Source organism: Caretta caretta, chromosome 7, assembly GCF_965140235.1.
Source record: "Caretta caretta isolate rCarCar2 chromosome 7, rCarCar1.hap1, whole genome shotgun sequence".
In the NCBI taxonomy this organism is placed as follows: Eukaryota; Metazoa; Chordata; order Testudines; family Cheloniidae; genus Caretta; species Caretta caretta.
In genome coordinates, this window is record NC_134212.1 from 38234430 (window position 1) to 38249738 (window position 15309).

At 41.1% G+C, this 15309-nt stretch overlaps 2 protein-coding genes across 5 annotated transcripts in view; one reads left to right on the forward strand and one right to left on the reverse strand.

Moving 5' to 3' along the window:
* SYN2 (synapsin II) overlaps window positions 1-15309 on the reverse strand; it is a 418695-nt gene that overhangs the window by 86069 nt on the left and 317317 nt on the right. The window lies entirely within an intron of this gene.
* TIMP4 (TIMP metallopeptidase inhibitor 4) overlaps window positions 12894-15309 on the forward strand; it is a 59745-nt gene continuing 57329 nt past the window's right edge. Inside the window, exon 1 of the mRNA XM_048857167.2 lies at window positions 12894-13209. Within this exon, the coding sequence (XP_048713124.1) occupies window positions 13083-13209 (127 nt within the window). The 5' untranslated portion in view covers window positions 12894-13082. The remainder of the gene's footprint in view (window positions 13210-15309) is intronic.

Consider the following 15309-nt stretch of genomic DNA (forward strand, 5'->3'; position numbering starts at 1 on the left):
CCCTGAGGGAGTAAACCATATTATGTTCTCCAGATGAAAGAGTAAAAAAAAAAAAAAAAAAATCTATGAGGAGGAATTCTTTTAAATCTAGATAACAGAAGTCAAAATTCCTTTAAATTTCAGCTAGAAGAGTATTTAGTATGAGAGTTGCTTTCACTGATATGACACATTTTAACAATTTCTGTCATATGTTAATATCAGGAAATACATTAATATATTTAATGACCAGACAAATGGAATGGTTGTTATCAAAGGGCACCCTTCAGACTGGGAGTTCATTCATGTTAGACATGAATCTTAATGAGTATAGCAATAATACTTTAAAAATCTCTTGGCAGACTGGCCACCTGTCCAAGTGTTCAAAGTCTAACCATTCTTGGTTAACTGCACCATTGAAAGGTTTGAGGACAAGAGAGAAGGAGGGATTAAATATTAGAAGTGATTACATCTGTAATGGAAATACTGCAGCATATGTAGGCTTAAAATGTGACTGTAATATCCTGTCTGAAGAAGCTTTGATGCTTTTAATAATGTGTCTGTCTCTCCCCCACCCCATTAGCTATATATTGATATTTTTCTTTCCAGAGTTGACTTATGTGCTGCTTAACTGTTTGCAATCACTTTATTTTTCTAGGTACCTACTTGGTATTTCTTTGTCTTCAAATATTAGGGAAACATCTCAGAGGCAAAGCATTAGGAAACCAGATTGAAAGTATTTCTCTCACTGGTATTCAGACAATAAAAATAAAATTTAGCACTTAATGAGCCTCGTCCTCCTCTCATATATAGTGAGTAACTCACTTGAAGTTACTGGGCCAGCTGATTAACTCATCTAGCTTCAACGGGCCTGATCCTCAGCTGGTGTAATTACAATGGAGCTACTTTGTTTTACACCAGATGAAGACATGGCCCAAACTGGAGTTACATTGGTGTAAATGTGGGGAGAATCAGGCCCAACATCCTCAAAGTGCTGGACAGACAGCAACTGATGGAGGCAAATGGGTGAGAGAGAAGTTTCCACTTGGAGTGCCACCTTCTTAAAACATACAGCAAAATAAATGCTTCAAAGATGTTGCTTTAACCGACTGTGTGTTCCTGACTGGATATGAAAAGGGGAACTGGGGAGTCTAATACATAATATTCATGCTGTATCTATAGTTATCCAAATTGCAAGAGCCCTAGGATTCCTGGATTCTTCTAAATTTCACTGATAAGACCACAGCTTGCAGGCAGACAGCCTCCTCCCATGTCTTACCAGTTGATGCACCTCTCAGGGGAGTTAAATCATTATATTAGTTTTACAAGGAGTGACAGAGCTCCTTCTCTGCCTTGGTGGATTCCACACTTCCACTTAGCGGTGGGCCAGGATATTCCTCTCTATCTCAGAATTTCCCCACACCCCTGGCTTGCTGTCCATACCTTGCCTTAGCAGGGTTCCCCTGGTCTCCCTGACAAGGGAATCGGAGGGAAGCCTCTTAGTCTCTGGTAGCCCCTCCAGGCATGGTGGCAACAAACCAGGCACCCAGTTCAGTTTCTCCTCTCTGGCGAGGTCTCTTCACTCAGACCTCTGGGGCCTGGAAGGGTTGTTCTCCCTGTTGGGTAGGGTTTCCCCTGCCCTTTACCTCTGTACCTATGGGGTTTTCCCTCCTGATGCTTGTCAGTGTCTACACTGCCCAGATCTCCAGTAGCACACTTTCCTCCCACAACTCCTATCGTTCACCCCTATCTGACTGGAGGGGAGGCTTTTAACAGCTTCTGGCATGCCCTTGATTGGCCCCAGGTGTCCTAATTAACCTAGTGGAACCTCTGTTCAGTTATCAAGGGAAAAGAGACCTGCTTATCCTGGGGCTAATATACCTGCCTTCCAGTGGCCCAACAAAGCCATGGGACCTCCCTGTCAAACTGCTCCTAGCGCTGGCCAAAATGGCCATCTATAAGCTCAGGGAGAGGACATTGGCTGAGGGGCTTTCCTGCAACTGTGGGGCCTATTTCTGATCCTCCCTCTGTTCAAGCATCCAGGCAGAGTTCCTCTGGGTGGCAGTCCGCTGGCTCCCTTGACCTTTGAGGAGCAGTGGGCACTGTCCAGGGTTCTCTGTTCAGTGTCCCACTCTGGTTCCTTATTGTCCCCCGTAACTACTTGTGTTCCTGGGCCTTGTGGATCCTCCCCAAAGGCTGGAGGAGGGTCTTTCAGCAGTAAGCCCACCCATTCCCAGAACCCAATATGAGCACTCTCCTGTAGCCATCTAGCCCAACCCTGTCATGTAGGGCAAAAGAGAACCAAGAGGGACTCATGGGAGATTTCTATTCTAGCTCCCATTTTCCTTCAGTGCTCCCCATTTTGCAGTCAGGCAATCTGTGGTAACTACAAAACTTTGCAATCAGTAATCGGTAATCAGTAATCAATACAAGTAGTTTTGTAATAATTACGGATGTGCCTGCATGGGTCTAAGGGTCATGTCCTGAGACGTACAGTCTCAAGTAATCTGACCTAGCAAAACTCTTTGAAGGTGCTTTTCTCTAAGTCAGCAAACATGATCCCTCTCCTCGCTAAAAACACGGTATCCATTGAAATATGAAAACCAGTAATATGTTCTGAAACCAGTAATATGATTTCTACTTTTCTGGTAAAAGAGATAATGGGAATCCAATGATTCATTATCATATCACTTAGCCTTCTGCTGTCCTACAACATTAACATTTTGAAAGAATGCTTAGGAGTTGCATAACAAAGGATTTTCTTTTTAGCAAATTTTAATTTTAATGAATCTCTAAAGGTAAAATATAATTCAACACAATTACAGATGTCAGGTTAGGTACAGACCCTCTGCTTTGACACTCTCCTGCAAGGAGGCCACAGATCAGGCAGTTTTGAGAGTGGCAAAGGCTTAAGGCAATTGTCTGCAGCTTTAAGGTCCTCAGAACTGATTCAGAGGCCACAACAGGAAATCAGAGGGAGAAAAAAATAGCAACACAAAAAGTAAAGATGTTTTATAAACATGACTCACTATGTTCAATGTTAAATATTTGTCTTTCCAATAAGGCCCACTGAAAGTTCATTCAGCCACTCTAGTTCCATACAAATTGTTTGTGGAGCATGCATCAGCCTAAATCTAATTTTGCCCTGCTTACTTTGGAAAAAGGAAATTTAAAAAATGAAATAATCAAGGTGGCTTTTTGTTCATTTTCCTCTTTCCCAGAAAAAAGCAAGCAGAGTTCTAAATAAATAAACAACTATACAGAAGATGTACTTTCCCTAGCTTATTTGGGTTTAGTAAACATCACTGCAAGATAAAAACATAGGGCTCGGTCCTGTGAAAGTGTATATGAGGGATATATGAGAACAATATTCAGATACCAGTAAGGGCAACTCAGCATATTGCTCTGTTAGTTATGACCCAGTAAAACAGCAAAATTAAAGGAGCTGGCAAGAGTCCTGTGCCAGTATCCCTCACAAGGCACTGAACAGCTTCCTGTGTGTAATACCAATTTTTGTTTAGACTCCTCAAACATTTCTGTGTCCGTGATGGAATAATTCACTGTTCAAGCCAACTGCACCTGTATTCCTCCCCTCTGTTCTCTTGAGGGCCCCCACTCTAAGTTCTCAGCTCTTCAGCCATCACCTCTCTTGGGTGGAGACATACATCTCTCTCGCTCTTGACCAGGCGTTTTCCAGGCTGCATAGTTCCTTGCCTACATAAGCCCGATTGCCTAGACAGGCCAGCATCTGAGCTTTCCTTTCTCTCCAAAGACTGTGACCAGCTGTAATTGCCAGCAGTCACATGTCACCACACAACTCTTTATAAGCAAGCACATTTATTCTTAAAGTGAAAGCATTACAGAGAAAACATTTTTAAAAAAGTTCCTATACACATGTTTAAAGCTTAACAGAGGTCATCCATCAGTCTTATGGGGCCTGTGACAAAGTTCCTGCTCTACCTTGGTGGGTCTTGCACTTATTGGCGGATTTGCTCGCCTTGGAGCTTCACGGCAGCCCTCAGCTTGGCCGTTTTTCCTGAATTCACAGTCCAGGTCAACTCCTCCTGTGTCTGACCAGGAGTTGGGAGGATTTGGGGGGAACCCGGGCCCGCCCTCTACTACGGGTTCCAGCCCAGGGCCCTGTGGAATGCAGCTGTCTAGAGTGCCTCCTGGAACAGCTGTGTGACAGCTACAACTCCCTGGGCTACTTCCCAATGGCCTCCTCCCAACACCTTCTTTATCTTCACCATAGGACCTTCCTCCTGGTGTCTGATAATGCTTGTACACCTCAGTCCTCCAACAGTCCACATTCTCACTCTCAGCTCTGAGTGCCTCTTGCTCCCAGCTCCTCACACACACACCACAAACTGAAGTGAGCTCCTTTTTAAAACCCAGGTGCCCTGATTAGTCTGCCTTAATTGATTCTAGCAGCTTCTTGATTGGCTGCAGGTGTTCCAATCAGCCTGTCTTAATTGTCTCCAGAAGGTTCCTGATTGTTCTGGAACCTTCCCTGTTACCTTACTCAGGGAAAAGGGACCTACTTAGCCTGGGGCTAATACATCTGCCTTCTATTACTCTCCTATAGCCATCTGGCCCAACCCTGTCACAGGCCTCAGTAGGCCTAAGTCCTTCCAACCCCTCTCAACAGAAGGTCCTGTTGCTTTGCTGGAGCAGAAAGAAGGCCCTGAGTCAGCTTAAACTCAGGCTTGTTATCCAAAAGCCCTTTCTTTGTGTGCTGGTCTCTGGAGAATCCATTTTGAACTAGTATATGTGAGCCTCTCCAGGTTGTGGTATTTCTCTGACGATGTTACCACCTGAGTGAATTTGTCTAATCACCTCTTAGTTCATGAAGAAGCTTTGCTCACCCCATGAAATTACACAGAATCCATGGCCCACAAATGATACACACATTTAATACAGGAAGATCTCCCAAAGATATTGCAGGAAGTTGCCATATCTGTCAAACCCATGCTCTCAACTTTGATGCTATTTTTAAGCATGCTTAAGTAGCCATTACTCCTGGTGGGCAGGAGGAGTAAATTAAAATTCTTAAAATGGCTGCAAAGCAAATACATTGTATACATTGGATTGGATTTCGGCACCTAATCTTGTGGGTTTATAATTGCAGATGTACCCAGACTGGGGACCACAGTGTAGTTCACTGGCGGATTTAGAGTTAGTGGGGCCCTGTGCACAGCTTCATTTTTTGGGGCCCCCCCAGGACCCAGCCAAGAAAAAGAACATTCTCTATTATGTCCCCCAACCCCTGTTTTTCATTCTTTTTTTCTTCATCCTCCTCCTATATTATAAGTAATAGGAAGTAAATGAAAATAAAGTGAGGTACCTTGATTGGGGTGGGGGGCTAAGGTGCAGGAGGGGGTGAAGAGGTCGGGCTCTGGGAGGGAATTTGGATGCTGGGTGCAGCTCTGGGCTGGGCCAGGGGGTTAGGGTAGGGAGGAGGGGAGGGGTGCGGGCTCTGGGCTGGGGCAGGGGGTTGGGGTGTGAAAGGGACCAGGGGGGTGGCGCTTACCTTGGGCAGCGCAACTCCCAAAGCAACTGGCACACCCCTCTGGCAGGGGATCCTAGGCGGCTGTGGGGCAGCAGGAGGGTCTCTGTGTGCCACTGCCTGCAGGCGCCACCCCCACAGATCCCATTGGCTGCAGTTCCCAGCCAATGGGAGCTGCAGAGTCAGTGTTCAGGGTGGGAGCAATGTGTGGAGACACCCCCTGTCAAGGTTCCTCCCCCACTCTGAACTCTAGGGTACAGATGTGGGGACCTGCATGAAAAACCTCCTAAGCTTATCTTTACCAGCTTAGGTCAAAACTTCCCCAAGGTACAAAATATTACACCCGTTATCCTTGGAATGGCCGCTACCACCACCAAACTAATACTGGTTACTGGGGAAGAGCTGTTTGGACGCGTCCTTCCCCCCAAAATACTTCCCAAAACCTTGCACCCCACTTCCTGGACAAGGTTTGGTAAAAAGCCTCACCAATTTGCCTAGGTGACTACAGACCCAGACCCTTGGATCTTAAGGGCAATGAACAATCCTCCCAACACTTGCACCCCCCCTTTCCTGGGAAATGTTGGATAAAAAGCCTCACCAATTTGCATAGGTGACTACAGACCCAAACCCTTGGATCTGAGAACAATGAAAAAGCATTCAGTTTTTACAAGAAGACTTTTAATAAAAAATAGAAGTAAATAGAAATAAAGAAATCCCCCCTGTAAAATCAGGATGGTAGATATCTTACAGGGTAATTAGATTCAAAAACATAGAGAACCCCTCTAGGCAAAACCTTAAGTTACAAAAAAGATGCACAGACAGAAATAGTTATTCTATTCAGCACAATTCTTTTCTCAGCCATTTAAAGAAATCATAATCTAACACATACCTAGCTAGATTACTTACTAAAAGTTCTAAGACTCCATTCCTGTTCTGTCCCTGGCAAAGACCAGCATACAGACAGACACTGACCCTTTGTTTCTCTCCCTCCTCCCAGCTTTTGAAAGTATCTTGTCTCCTCATTGGTCATTTTGGTCAGGTGCCAGCAAGGTTACCTTTAGCTTCTTAACCCTTTACAGGTGAGAGGAGCTTTCCCCTGGCCAGGAGGGATTTCAAAGGGGTTTACCCTTCCCTTTATATTTATGACACCCCCCTCCAAGGGGCCGCAGGGACATGCTGTCTGCTTCCAGGAGCGGCGTGGCACGAAAGGAGGGAGGCAGTGTGGGCAGAGAGCTGCCTTAGCCCTGCTGCTGGCACGTCTCTGTGTGCCCCTTGGGGGGGGGGGGAAGGGGAGCAGCGAGTCTCCATGTGCTGCCTGGGGTGGGGGCAGTGCACACCTCCCCCCCTCTAGGGGCACACAGAGACGTGCCAGCAGCATAAGTTTCCTTGTCACCATTTCTGTACATATGTGAGTAAATTTAAAATGGTAAGACCTGATACACATTGTTATGTCCTGATTATCTGTGGTGTTAAGCACCCAAAACACCTATTGCCTTCAACAGGTACTAAAGGTGCTCAACCCCTTTGATAATCAGGCCATAACTATATTGTCTTTGTTTCTTTGATGACTCCTTAAGAACACCTGTAACTGTCATTCACAAACCTTTGCTAATGCTATAAAATATGCTATAGGAGGACATGGCAATATTATTATTATTATTGTTATTGAAAAAAGTCAGACAAAGCTGAATATATTTTATATACAAAGTATTTCTGGAACAGATCACTTTCTCTTTGTCTCAAATGCAACTCCTATTGAACTCTAAATTATTTTTTCCTAAAATGGGAACCTGATCCCAGATTATGACTCTGTGGTGTTAGACTAGTATAATACAAATAAAAGAAAGAATAATAATATGGCAGCTATTTGTAATTATTACCATTCTCACTGTCCAAGGCTGTTACATTTTAGTCAAGCCCACCTCTGTGGGCTGAAGAAGAAACAGGAGAGAAGACTATTCTTACTCAATTGTGTGCAAAAAATTGCAGGCTTTGCTGTGCCATTACTTAACATAATCCAGCCTCTGGAGGACCAAGAGAAGAGAGACATGTAAACTAAGGACTCCTCCCAGAGAATGCCATTAGTGCTTCCCCATCTCTTTTAAAGTAAGGAACCTTTAGCTTGTGCACAGTTGTAGGTTTCCACTGCAGCAGCATGGCCCAGGGAGACAGGCTCTCTCTCAAGTAGAGCTGGGTGAAATTTTTTGACCAAAACTACTTTTTTTGGGAGGGTGGGGGAGAGAGGGAAATTCAGATTTGGTTTGACTGAAACATTTAATACATTTCTGTCAAATCTGCCAAATTGTTTCGGTTGGGGGGAAAAAACTTCATAAAATTCCAAAAAACCCAGAAGCTTCTGTTTTGACATTTCCAATTTGAAACATTTCAATTATTTTATTTGAAATTATTTTAGGTTTTGAAATTTTGCAAATTCAAAAATGTACAAAAGCTTGTAATCACAAAAAAAAGTTTAGAAAAAAATCAGAAAAAAACATTTTATTTGACCCAAAGTGATTTTTTTTTGGTTCACCAAAATTAAAAAAAAATAAATCATTTTGGGTCAACCCCAAACAATTAAAATGTTTTTTTTTGAACTGCTTGTAACCCAATCAATTATTCACATAGATCTAATCTCAAGTAACCAGGCCCCAAACCATTAAGGGATTTATATTGGAAAATAATGTAACTGTTTGCTGTAACTATTCAAAGTTATTGTGTCTAGAATAGTTGCACTGCTTAACTTCTGGCAGACCTAGTCAAATAATCCTGAGTTATTTATTTACAATATCATTGTTTGTGGTGATCTAAGGAGAGCGAGAGCCTGCAGAGTCTAGTGGATGGTGTGCCTACAGTACTTGCGTTCAAGATCTTGGAACATCCAGCATGTTGCCAGATGTCTCTAGAAGGGATTGGTGTACCACAACACCAAAAGCAGTGGGGCTGGTTAAAAAGAAAACCTTGAACTCCACCTGCATACTCACAGGCTGCCAGTGAAGATCTCAGGGCAGGGGCATGGTAGACTCTTGGTGTGAAACACTGCTTAATCAACCAATGGGCAGCCACACCTTTCACTAACTTTAATTACCCCATGTACAATGCAATACAATGGATACCATGATGTCTTATGTTGACTTTCAAATATTCTAATAGCCATCACTCAATGGCAGTATTTCTCAAAATGGGGATGTGCCAGACTAGCTGTGTGTCAGGCACATACAGGCCTCTCATAGTTGTTATCCTGAATCTCAGGTTTCATTTTAAAAAAGTGAGTTCCTTCCATCTGTTTGCTTTTCTGGATTCTGAATTTTATTTAAACTGCTTGGTTTTTCCTTAGTGATGTGTCAAATGGTATATATTTTAAATCTGTCATCCAAAAAGTATCTTTTTGTGTCTCAGTTTTTTTCTTTGTCAAGCTAGAAACCTTTACACCCTTTGCGTGATGAGCCTTGATGCATTTTCTTCTTTCCTCTGGCCATGTACCAGTATCATAGATTATGTCATTACAAATACGTTATCTCTGGTAATATGGTTTGCTAGTTAAAGCTGTTAAAGAGCAGGAGAGGGAGCTCACATATTTGAAGTTTCATCAGCAACAGAACGGTGGATTGGAAAAAAATATTCACATGGGAGTCATGATAATGGTCCATATGTTTCTCTCTGTTACAGTGGTATAAATTATGAGTTCAGCTGAGTTATTCCTGATTTACATCAGCATAACAGATCAGAGTTTTTCTAACTTCTTGTCTGGGTTGCGGGCTACTGTATTTCTCACACTATATTCAACTTATATTATTAGCAGAAAAAATTATAAAGGTTGTAGCTTATTTTGTGACTAAAACAACTTATTCAGAAAGTTTAGGAATCACAACGAAGGAATAAAGGTTCTATTGAAAAGTGATCAAGTATCAATTGATCCACATACATGATCAACTAAACGTACAGATATAAGACCCAATCTTGAAAATGTATGCATATCTATTTGCAGGATCGGGTCCATACTCTGAAAGGTAAAGGTGTAAAAATATTTATTGGCTTTGAAAGGCTTTTTTATCTCAGTGACTCTCTATCAGATTTGTTCAGTTTATAAATTCAAAGCAGCAATGGAGATAAACCAAACCCCAACATCCTACAACTTGGGGAAAATTCAGATCTGGATGTGAACTCTGTAGTCCACTTCTAACTGCCCACACCGTAAACTCATCCTAGGATCTGGGACTGAAGATGCACATCACTACTACTAAGAAAGATTCTGCAATTGGAACTTAGCTGTTAATTCACTTGATGATGTGTGGGACAGAAATGAATCCAGCTCACCTTCACACAGCTCTATTGCCTCTCCTAAGTAGTAAGGAGTACTCCTAAGGAGTAAAAAATAGACACTTATTTTTGTCAGTAAAGTAGATAGACATAACTCAGAATGTAGAAGGAGCACATTTGCTAAGTAATATCCGTCATTTACAGTCAATAAACTTTTCTAACCATAACCACACTTTAAATGTTCCACCTGTGTACAGATGGCTTTGAAAGACTCTCTTAAAAGGCTAATTGGATTGGAGCCTGGAGTGTCTTCAGGCAGTATTAATGTAGATTATAACAAAAAGAAATGTATTTTACTATGCTTACACAACTACCATACAACCACCATACTTCTGTAGAATATAGCTCAAGATTTGATAAAACATAAAATTTACCTTTGGCATGTTTACATTTCTGTAGTTAGCTCTACTCAGGGTATGTCTACACTTAAAACACTGCTTCAGCTGCACCGCTGTTGCGCTTCCATGTAGACACTCACTGCAGCAATGAGAAGGGTTCTCCTGTCGCTTTAATTAATCCACCTCCCCAAGGTGCAGTATCTAGGGTGATAGAAGAATTCTCCTATTGACCTAGCACTGTCTATACCAGGGGTTAGGTTGGCATAGATGTCTCTCTTGAGGATGTGGATTTTTCACACCCCTGAAAGATGTAGCAAATATAAGTTCCCACTGTAGACCAGCCCATGATCTAATGTGTGCATCTAACTCTCAACTCATAACCAAAGACTGGAAAATAGTAAATAGTTTATTTTTAACCATTTTTATAAATTATTTTAATTTTTGAATTAATATAATGCTTGTAAAAAGTTATTGTGTTGACAGCACTGGACACCAAAGTTTACAAGACAGGTAGAGCATGGGCAATTGGCAGGGTCAGCCTCTCCAATAATCACACCAATGTGCCTTAAGTAGCCATCATATGGACAGTCCATCTCTAAAAAAGATATTTCATCCTCCAGACCCATTCAGTCTTTGGGCTTTGCTAAGAAGGTCACCAATATGGCCTGTTAGTGCCATTTGCAACAGGAATTATGTGATATAGGGTACTTGTCCTGTGGAAACTGGTCAATGATCATCCAATCATATCTTACAGGCCCCCAAACAGCCATCACACTGCCACTTTCAGTCCCTATTATCCTGAGTTAGATTTCATAATCGATAGATCTAAAATATTGAGCATAAAGGCCACTAAAAAACCTCGCCATAGCTTAATCCATAGCCTTTGTTTCTGACAGAAGTTAAATCTAAGGGTTTTTAAAAAAATTCTTGCCTGGGACATGCATTAATAAATTTTTTTTGGTCTCAGATTGCAGAAGAGGTGGAGGGACACTGAGACATTCCAGCTAATTCTGAGAAAGAGGTGGCCGTCAGGGTTGCAAGTGCATGAGAAGCAAAGCAACATAATGTGAAGCAGGAAAGGTATGACTGAAGTGAGCAGGGGGCTTGGTGTTTTGAGGAACTGCAGTTGATTTTCCCCGTGCCTAATATCCAGAAGACTTCTGGCACACATGGGGCTGTGAATAAAGATTGTAGTTTGTGTATGCATGGGACAGCTTGATATGAAAATTTGATCTCAAACTTGGGTGAGAAAGAACTGCCAAACAGAAAGAGAGTTCAGAGTAACATCTGCAAAACTAATGCATTATCATCCTTCAAAACGCTCCTTTTCCCTGACGCCTACAAAAAAACATGACAATGGTTGGGCTCGTGGTTTGCTGATGCCAATGCCCATCATACTGACCAATTCTGTTTCCTTGTACTCCCCCATCTTTGTATTCGTATTCATGTGTTGTCTCTTAGTCTTATACTTAGGGCTTGTCTGTGCAGCAAGCTAAGGTGAGAGTCTATAGTGCACCAGCTAGCCATGGTGTAATGTTCTATGGGGACATTGCTATAGCACAGCGAAAGTCTCAGAGTGCGCATCCTGGCTTGCTCTGCAGTAACTTGCCACACAGACAAGCTCCTAGATTGTAAGCTCTTTGGGGTAGTGACAGTATTTTTGTTCTGTGTTAGTACAACATCTAATGCAATATAGACACTAGTGCCCTAGGCTGGAACCCAGCATTCAACAATCTGGACTTACAACTGTGTCTTCTAACTCGAGTTCTACTAACCCTGGACTTACATTACAGGGCATACCTAACGTCAGCCTATATGTAAACGTTTCTCAAATGGGCATACACCACAGTCCTCCCTGCTCAGATCTCATCTTGCTATCCATATGAGACACCTTTCATAGAAGGGCAGACGGGATTCATGTGTACAAGCTATGCAAATGTGAAGGTGGTTATAGGAATAAGATCTACAGATGAGGAAGAGTATTAGCTTTTGGATTCTTGAATCAGGACTAGCTATGCTCTGTGCATGTTGAGTCACAGAAGCTCACGGACCTCCTAGCCAGCGCATGTGGAAATGGCATTTTATTTGAATAGGACCCATAGCATAGGGACTGCAGAATACTAATAAATAAAAGCCTCGCCTTGAACATATATCACTGGATTTTTTGTAAATCATTATTTCAAATTAAATATATGATGAAGTAGCAAAATGGCCTTTATTGCAGCCTGGATTTTTATCCAGTATTGCTTGTAGTTACCAATTGTTCAGGGCTCACAAACAAGGCATTGAACCATTTCCTCTTCATGAATGAAGTTCTGTGCAGCCTGCAAACAGTCAAGTCATTTCAAGAAAATGTAGAGAGGGGCAGGGGAAAGATCAGGGAATGCAAACGAAATCTGGCTTTAAAAAAGGATGTTAGCATTGCTTTTAGATATATTGTTTGCTTTGGTCATGATAGGGAAGGTGGAGGAACTATTTATTTTTTAAATTAAAACTGGCATGAAATTCACAAGATTAATTTATTAGTTTAATCTCCAATCTGCAAAAGATCATAAAATCAGAGCAGAAACTGATGTTTTTAAAAAGCTTTTGATTATTAATAGTCACACTGACTCATAATAACAACATTATGATGCAACCCAGTAAGGTAAACTTGCTTTTGGAACAATAAACCTGTCACAATATTTTCACCAATGATGTGCTTTTTCCTTAAAGGAAGGCGGGGTTACTTGTAAGTATCAGGGCCATAAATAAGAGGGTCCTATGCCAGGAAAATTAGAAGTCTGTTAACATAAGTGTATACTCAGACTGAGCATTAGAGGGCTTTTCTAAACCATCTAAGTCTGTTGAAACTGAACTGCACAGAGATTAGAAAGTTTAGATATAAGATCAACAGTAAGAGACTATTTTCTTTTAGTTGGCCAGTTAGCTGTGTTGAAGGCAGCATGAATCCTGTACACAGTACCTTGTTGTCTTCAGTGCTTCTTTTCACCCTCAGAATTCAGGAGCTGGTAGAGGCATGCAGCTGTGCCCCTGCACATCCACAGCAGCTAATCTGTGATTCTGCTTTAGGTGAGTCATAACAGCTATACAGTTTTAACATTGCCGGTAAAAAAGCAATTGTAGCTAAATTAACTGCTGTGCTATTTTTCTGTACAACTCTCTAGGGGAATACATTTAACAAAGTAGTTTATTCTCTAAAAGGTTTTCAAAACAAAATGATTGGAAGATCTCATTTAAAGAGACAGGTATAGAAGAAAATGCATTTGGTCTTGTGTTTTGTAGTTGCTGTTCCTTTTTCCTTGCTTTTTCAGAAAATGTTCTGGACTACAAATTGTTGAAACTACTGAAGTAAATGTAGTGCCTTTTCTTGATAAGAACCACCTTCTATATTAGCTCTCAAATTAAAGCAAGTGGGGGGAATATGTTCACTGACAGATTACTACTGTTCACATTTAATATGTAGTATAAAAGATTATATAATATATATAATATGAATAATATATATGTGCATCATTTATATAAATACTGTAGATACAACTAGCTGCCACAGTACTCTGTAAAAAAAAAAAAGAAAAAAGAAAAAAAGAAAAAGGATAATGTGTTGAACTTAGTTGATCTTTAATGTGCTACCATATAATTTGTCTTAAATGTATTTTTGGTAATTTTGGAACAAATAATTTAGCAGGCATCTGATATCCTTTTTAACTTTTTAATAGAAAAACTGGTCACAGAATTCTGTGCTAAATTTCACTGTACACTCATTAGATTACTGTGTTTTACACAGTAATCAACATATAGAAAAAAACCCCTAAAGATCTCAAAATTGGACAACACAGGGATAAGAAAATGTGACATTTTGCAGTCTTGAATTCATCAGCTCAAGCTGTGTATGGTTAACTTCAATCCAGTGTGAACAGTAAATGTAGAACATGAGTTTCCAAAGTTTCAAAAAATTAGCATATCTATGGGATAGGCAATACCTTCTGCATACTGATTAATTGCTTTTATACACTGACAGAAAATCTTTGTAGCCATGACAAACTCTACGCTCTATTTGTGGCCATCCGTTAAATTGTTTTCTAATCTGATTGTGTTAAGCAATCTTTTTATTATGGTACCTACACCAAACATTACAGATGGGGGTAATTTGAGGTGTCAACAGAAATATCAGTTACTCTTATTGTAGCTTAAAATTATTACACTAAACTATTTGTCGGATGTATTCATAACTTGAGGTTTTGCTGGATTTGACAGTAGAGAAGAAACCTGAGATACTCATTACATACAAAAAAAGAAAAAGAGTACTTGTGGTACCTTAGAGACTAACTGCAGTATTCCTTTAGAATAAGGCAAATTACAAGGTTCAAGAGTTGAAGAGTTTCTCCAAATTGCCTTTTATAAAAGGCAGATTTCTGCTACTCTCAAACTCACTCTTTATCTATAAGTAATAGAGGCAGAAAATAAAATTACAAAAATAAAATTTACAGTATATTTGGACTTCATCCTCAAGCCCTAACTCACACAAACAGTTCTGCTGAAGTCAACTGGCCCATTCACATGAGGGAGGGCTATATGATGGGGCCCTGTGTTTAATATTAATTACATTAAGTCGTATGTATTCATACTGTAGGAAGGCAAAGAGTTTATATGGAATAAATGTTCACATATATATATCATACTTGCCATAAATATATAGAGCTGGATTCTGCTATGGTCTCATTGCACCGTATAGGCAATGCAAAGTGGTCTTAAAGTGACTGGAGAAGACCAGTGGAGAGAAATCCCCCATATGGGGGAACTCTCTACTGACATAAATCTGGCTGAGGTAGCTCTTCTGCCCCAGCAGTCTTCCCTGCAACCCCAGAGCAAAATGGGAAGGAGGAAGTGTACTGGGGGTTTTCTAGGGGTGTGGGGACTAAAAGGGGAGAGGGAACAGTGCTCTGCTACACCAGATCCTCTCCTAGCATAAATTATGGCTGTCCTCCTGCAGCATTAATTTGTGCCCGGTCTAGGCAGAGGAGCAACAACTGGCTCCTTGTAACCACGCCTCTCCACTCTTGGGTGGATTGTAGAATCAGGGCTACAGTATATTTCACTTCCACTCTAGGGTTTCAGTTTTGGTTGGATATATTCCTGGAGGTTTCATCACATGACAATCTTTAATTAAAG